The sequence below is a fragment of the Candoia aspera genome, chromosome 1 (assembly GCF_035149785.1).
Source record: "Candoia aspera isolate rCanAsp1 chromosome 1, rCanAsp1.hap2, whole genome shotgun sequence".
Classification (NCBI taxonomy): Eukaryota; Metazoa; Chordata; class Lepidosauria; order Squamata; family Boidae; genus Candoia; species Candoia aspera.
Genome location: NC_086153.1, coordinates 373,209 through 379,691, shown reverse-complemented (window position 1 = coordinate 379,691; position 6,483 = coordinate 373,209). Strand labels below are relative to the sequence as shown.

General features: G+C 62.7%; 1 protein-coding gene across 1 annotated transcript; it reads left to right on the top strand.

The window, feature by feature from the left end:
- Positions 1 to 4,693: 4,693 nt before the first annotated feature.
- Positions 4,694 to 6,242, top strand: RTN4RL1 (reticulon 4 receptor like 1). Its single transcript, XM_063291078.1, has one exon. It carries the CDS (start codon positions 4,694 to 4,696, stop codon positions 6,113 to 6,115), a length of 1,422 nt encoding a protein of 473 aa, XP_063147148.1. The 3' UTR covers positions 6,116 to 6,242.
- The last annotated feature ends 241 nt before the right edge of the window (positions 6,243 to 6,483 follow it).

The following is a 6,483-nucleotide window of genomic DNA, read 5'->3' as shown; positions in this document are numbered from 1 at the left end:
GGCTTGGGCTTGCTCTTTTCTATGGACTGACAGACTGTGGTTTGCAAGCCAAGTTTCCTGGAATACCACATGGCACAGTTACAGTCTACTGATCTGTAGAGGTCTGTGCCCTGGGTTGTGAGCAGGGACCCACTGGTGCCTGAAGGCCTCGCAAGATGCTCCCGGTGGCACCGGTGGGCTGGACTGCTTCCCCGCCCACCGCCCAACTCCCGGCCTACTCGGAGCAAGTGTGCCTCCTGCCACACTCAAGAGGATGGGATGGGCAGCCTCCGCCTCCTCCCTCCAGTGTTCTTGGCAGCCCCACCTGACACAAGGAGGGGCTTCCCAGTCCCCTGTCCTTTCAACCAAGATCTCTGGGTTTCCAGCGGTCTGAGGGGCATTGCAAGCAGCCAAGAGGAACATCTGCCTCCCTGGGCCAAGGCATCAGGCTGCAGAACCCAGCCCAGCCTCCCAGCTTGGAGGTCAGAATGGCTATTAAGCCACAGCTTGTCTACCCAAATTATGCAAAGACCAAATTATCTCTCATGATTTTTATGTTCCAGAATAGCTGGGTGATTACTGGAGGATTGGGAGCAGCTGTCACTATCAGGAACTCTAATTCTAAACAGCTGGCCTGTTGGTTCTCCATGGTGTCTGCCCCGCCACACTGCTCTGCACAACCAGTCAGGCTGCGTGGCTACTGGCCAGCCCTGGGAGCAGCCCAGCTGGGAGCCCCTCCCTCCCCATCCCCCAGACCCTGGCCTGAGCCGGACAAGGAACACTCGCGCTCCAGCTGGGGCAAAGGAGCTGCAACCCTCCTATGGAGCTGCCTGGCCTGCTTTCGTGAGGGACAGGTGATGGGGTGGGAGGGAGGAGGAGGAAGAGTCTGCACATAACTTATTTCCCAAACTTTGCTCCTTGTCACTTCCAGTCAAACCATCTATGGGAGTTTAGCGTTCTTCATTTCACGCAGTAGCATGTTAAAAACACAGAACTGTGTTAAGACCACTTAAAAAACAAACAAAACTGGCTTCAAGAGCAGCCCAGGAGATCAGCAGAACCACCCAATTTGCTGCCCTTCGTCTGGGCTGGCACAGAGCATAAAGCCAGGCCAGGCCAGCCTCTCAGGGCTGAGTTGTCTGCAGACAGGGTGCCACCTCCAAAAAGGCCTTTCCTGTGATGCTGGAGACCACTGACCACTGGTGTTCCACATGGTTCCCGTGGGCCCCCCAGGTGTTTCAACATCTTCAGGGAACCGTGGGGGTAGGTCCTCCACGGTTTTGAAAGGGGCACACTGAGTGCACGGTGGCACCCCAAGCAATGGCTCCTGGCCCTCTAACTCCAAGGAAGAGGGAACCCCTGGACCCAAATCCGGACTGGTCTGGAGACAGAAGTGCAGCTCCTGGGGACGGGGCCTCTGCCACAGCTTGCGACAGCGGCCTTCCTTGAAAGCCAGCTCTGTCTGGAGCCCTGGGGGCGGCAGAGGCCGGGAGCGCCTTCACAGCGCGTTCACAGCCAGTGCTCCAGGTGCGGCCCTCCCGGTGTCCAGACTGCCACTGGGGGGCCAAGGGGGCTTTGGGGCACCGAACAGCCGCACAGGACAGAGAAATGCAGGGGGAGGGGGCGCTTCTGCGGGCACGGCAAAGCGCTACAGCCCAGCAGGGTTCTCCTTGGGAAAGGCTTCTCCTGCCGGGGCGGGGGCGGGGGCGGGGGCGGGGGGCGGCGACCAAAAGATGCCGCCGCCCAGCCTGGAAAACAAGCCGCTGCGCCGAGCAGCCCGAGGGGAGCCGTCGCGGTGCAGTAAACAAGGCTGCGGGGCCTTTGGCGCCTGTACCCCGGGGAGCCGCTGCCTTGGCGGAGGGCGGAACTCGTCTCCAAGGCGCGGGCCCGCGGGGCTCCCGGCAGGGCTGAAGCGCGAAGGGAGCGGCCGGCGGGCGGGCGGGCGAACACCGGAAAGCCCTGCGGGCGCCCCCGACGCCTTTGGCCGGCGGCTGCTGCGCAAGGAACTGCTGCCCCCGCCCGGTGCCCAGGCCGCCGCCGCCGCCGCGCCAGAGGAGACGCAGCCACTCCGCGGCGGCCTGCACTGGCACGCGGGGGTGGAGGGAAGGCCCTGCCCGCCAGATGCGCGGCTGGCGATCACTTACTGCAAGGCCGGCCGCCTTTCGGCAATGTCTAATTAGCGCCCAGTTAGGAGGGCCACGTGGGCCGGCGCGGGACGGCTGGAGCGCCGGCAGGAGGGGGATCGCGCGGGAGCCCCGAGGACCCGCTTCTTTCCGAGCGGCTGCTGGGCGACGCTGGCACCCGCCGTGCCCGCCGGTGCGACCTCTCTGGGCCGCGCTGGGGCAGCCTCCCCCGGAGCCCTGCCAGCCGCCCAGCGCGCCGAAGGAGGCCGTTTCCGCGCATCCCCGTGCTGCCGCTTGCCCCGCCGCCCACGGACGTCTTCTCACGGCACAGGTACTCGCGGCTGTCTTAGCCGGGGCCGTGGAACAAACCGCGTTTCCTGCGCTGCCGCGACACTGAAGCTCAAGCTCAGCCCGCGCGCGGCTAAATCGGAGCAGGTTCGGCGGGTCGGGCGGAGCGCAGCCGTCCGCCGTCCGCCGTCGGCCTTGGTCCTGGACCGGCGAGGACGCGAGTATCCCACGCCGCTCTCGCGCCTCCGATGCGGCTCGTAACTGAGCCCTGCGGAGAGGCGGGAACGGGAGGAGCGGCGCCTGCTTGCCTTCTCCGCAGAGGCCTTGCGGGAGCGGGGAGCCGCCGGTGCCGTGCCCAGCCCCTTTCGTGCCCCCCCCCCCCGCCTGCTGCAGCCCTGGCGAGATCCTCTGCTGGGGCCGCTGAAGGGGGAGGGGTGCAGTCGTGGGTCAGGCAGCCACAACTGGTCTATCAGGGATGGCATAATGGATCCTGGGTGACCTCTTAGCTCCCTTCCAAGCCCAGGCTCCTGTGGCAGCAAACAGAAAGGAGCTTTTAACGTGTAGTTTGCAAACCTTGTAAAACTTACTGGAACAACTCTTGCTGCTTTTTTTGACAAAGTGTCTAGAATAGTAGACAAAGGGAATGCTGTGGATGTAGTGTACTTTGACTTTAGTAAGGTGTTTGATAAAGTTGATCGTAGCCTCCTTTGTGATAAAATTGAACAGTGGGTGTAATGGTACTGTACGTGAGAAGGACCTTGAGAAAGGGGGTGAAGAGACACTGCCTAGGAAATGGTCAGATGAGAGCGGGCAGAGCCTACAGCTCCACAGCGGGTGGAGAAAGAGGGTCAGAAGGGACCCTCCCTGACCTCTCAGGCTGTAAAGGAGGCGGCAAGAGATTTGTACTTTCAGACTTGCAAGAGTACAGTGGATGGACACCAGATGGATTTGCAGCTGTTGAACAACCGGGCCTGACATGTGGTCCTTAGTGGTTCTGTGTCAACATGGAGAGGGGTATCCAGGGGGATACCTCAGTGTTCTGCCCTGGGCCCAGTATTCTTCAGCATCTTCATAGATGACTTAGACAGGTGAACAGAAGGGATGCTAATCATATTTGCAGTTAATATGAAGCGGTGGGGGGAGGGATTGCTAGCACCTCAGAAGACAGGCTCAAGGTTCAAAAGGATCTTGATAGGCTTGAATGTTGGGCCCTATCCCACGATGGTGACAAAGGAGGATTTCTAAGCTAGGAAAAGCCAGATGGACAGGCACTGGCCCAGAGTAGTACTTGTGAGAAGGATTGGGGGTGTCCTGGTAGATCACAGATAAAGCACGGGCTGCAGCAGCCAGTCTGGCCTTAAGATGCTGGGTGGCTCATTCATCGTGGAGGGCAAGGGACAACTTAGCCATGTGGTTTGTAGATACGTGTGAACCCGCCCAGTGCTGCTGAGTCTAGCACAATGGGAAACCCAAAAGCAAGCATACATTCTCCATGCCCGCCCCCCCCCCCCACCAGGCAAATCTTTGAACAACTCCTCGGCTCTACCCCGGGTTCGGATCAAGCAGCTGCGCTGTCTGGGAATTCTGTAAATTGTAGTCCCAGCCCTGGGGGTCAACTGAGAGCCTGTGACCTTGGGGGATTCCTTACCAGCTGTCCATTCACCCCACACTTGCCTTCCCACCCCAGATGGGCAAGAGGAACCCTGATTTTAGGGGCAGTGGAGGCTGAGGGGATCCCAGGGCCCCCCCAGCTCCACCTGGGTTCCCAACTTAAGTGAATATTTAATGGGGGGGATAAAACCCAAATGGCAATTAAATGTCTTTCACAGTCGGATGCTATAGCAACCTTGGTGCCGCTTGGCAAAGGGCAGGGCATTAATATTTCAGGGAATAAATAATAGATAAAGGGAGGGGGGCTGGCCTTGATACTGCTCTTCGGCAGTATTCGGGAATATCATGCCTGGGAGACAGACTGGAAGGACAGCCGCTGGTGTGTGTCTGGGAAGGAGGGAGGCGAGGGTCTGCCATGGGGGGGCACCACCGCTGGCTAGTGGTGGGGGGCTCACAAGCTCTCTTCTGACATCAGGGAGGGACGTGCAGGGAGCGCACCATCCACGGCTGCTTCCAGAAGAGAGGGAGTGGGATTCTTGCTGAGCGTTGGCCAGGGAGATCCACCCCTAAAACTGCTCTGTGAGGTCTGCAGGATCAGGCCTTGCTTCCCCCAGGAGCTGGGAGGGTGACCTGACTGGTCTAGGCAGGGGAGAAGGAGTGGGCAGCGGCCACCCAGGCCACCGTCTCGGGCCATGGAGCAGGCCGGGAGGGCCCCAGCACCCGGGCGAGGGGGCTGCTGTGGGCCTGCTCACCCTCTTGCACCTCCTCTCCTTCCAGGGCGACGCCTGGAGCTCCTGCTGCTGCTGCTGGGCTCAGTGCTCCCCGCCTGGGAAGGCTGCCCCGTGGACTGCGTCTGCTACCCGTCGCCCATGACAGTCAGCTGCCAGTCCCACAACTTCCTCACCGTGCCGGAGGGGATTCCAGAGGACGGCGAGCGCATCTTCCTGCAGAACAACCGGATCTCACTGCTGCTGCGCGGCCACTTCAGTGCCTCCGTCGTCACCCTCTGGGTCTACTCCAACAACGTCACCTTCATCGACCCCGAGACCTTCCGCGGCTTCTCCCGCCTGGAGGAGCTGGACCTGGGGGACAACCGCCACCTGCGGGAGCTGGCGGCCGAGACCTTCCATGGGCTGGCCCAGCTCCATGCCCTGCACCTCTACAAGTGCGGCCTGGGCTCCCTGCCCAGCGGGATCTTCCGTGGCCTGCACAACCTGCAGTACCTCTACCTGCAGGACAACCACCTCGGCTACCTGCAGGAGGACCTTTTCCTTGACCTCGTCAACCTGAGCCACCTTTTCCTGCATGGCAACCGGCTCCGCAGCCTGCAGCAGGACACCTTCCGGGGCCTGGTCAACCTGGACCGCCTGTTGCTGCACCAGAACCGGCTGCAGAGCGTCCATCGGCGAGCCTTCCACGACCTGCGCCGGCTGACCCTGCTCTTCCTCTTCAACAACAGCCTGTCCGAGCTGCCGGGGGAGTCCCTGGCCCCCTTGGCAGCCCTGGAGTACCTGCGGCTGAACGGGAACCCCTGGGGCTGTGACTGCCGGGCCTGGTCGCTCTGGGGGTGGCTGCGCCGCTTCAGGGGCTCCAGCTCTGCCCTCCTCTGTGCAGCCCCTGAGCCCCTCCACGGGAGGGACCTGAAGGAGCTGCAAGCCGACAGCTTCCGGGGCTGCCCCGGCTCAGAGGCCCCACACCAGACCCAGGGGCCCCGGCTCCCCTCAGCCGATGGGGCCTCACCCAGGGACCACCCTCCTCTTCTCTCCTCCGCGGAGAGGGGGATGGGTGGGGTGGGGGGCCATGGCATCCAGTCCGGGCAGCGCCCTGGCTCCCGGAAGGCCCTCAAGAACTGCACCAAGAGCCGCAACCGCAGCACCGGGCTGGCCTCCTTGGGACCATGGAAGGGTGCCGAGGAGGCGCAGGACTTCAAGCACAAGCCCCACCACGGCCTGCTGCCCAAGCCAAAGGGCAAGTGCCCCCGCGCCCCTGTGTTGCCCCCCAGCGGGGTTCAGCAGGCTGCAGGTGCAGGCCGGAGTGCAGGGGGCCGGGCTGCAGAGACCCTCCAGGCTGCCATGCTCACCTGGGCCCTGGCCTGGGCAGTGATCTTCCGCTGACGGGGCTTTCCTGGAGCCACGCTGACCCCTGCTGTTGAGCACCAGGGCGAACTCCTCTTCCCTCTGCCGAGGGTTTGGCCTTGTGGAGCAGCCCCTGCCACTGCCGGGCCTTCTCCCGGCCCCCGCCTGTGGCTCACGGGGGCGGGATTGCTTGGTCGGGACTGCCCCGCACCCCAGTGCCAGTGGGCGTGGCAGGAGGGGGTTAGGAGCCCTGTCGCCCCCCTCTAGTGACCAAGTGACCCGGCTCCCACGGAAAGGCAAGGACATCCCTGCCCTTCCCCTGCCGGATACAGAGGGGGCCCATCCTGAGCAACTGATGCTGGCCCTCCTCCCTGACCCTTCTCTCCTTGGAGGGAAGAGAGCAAGCG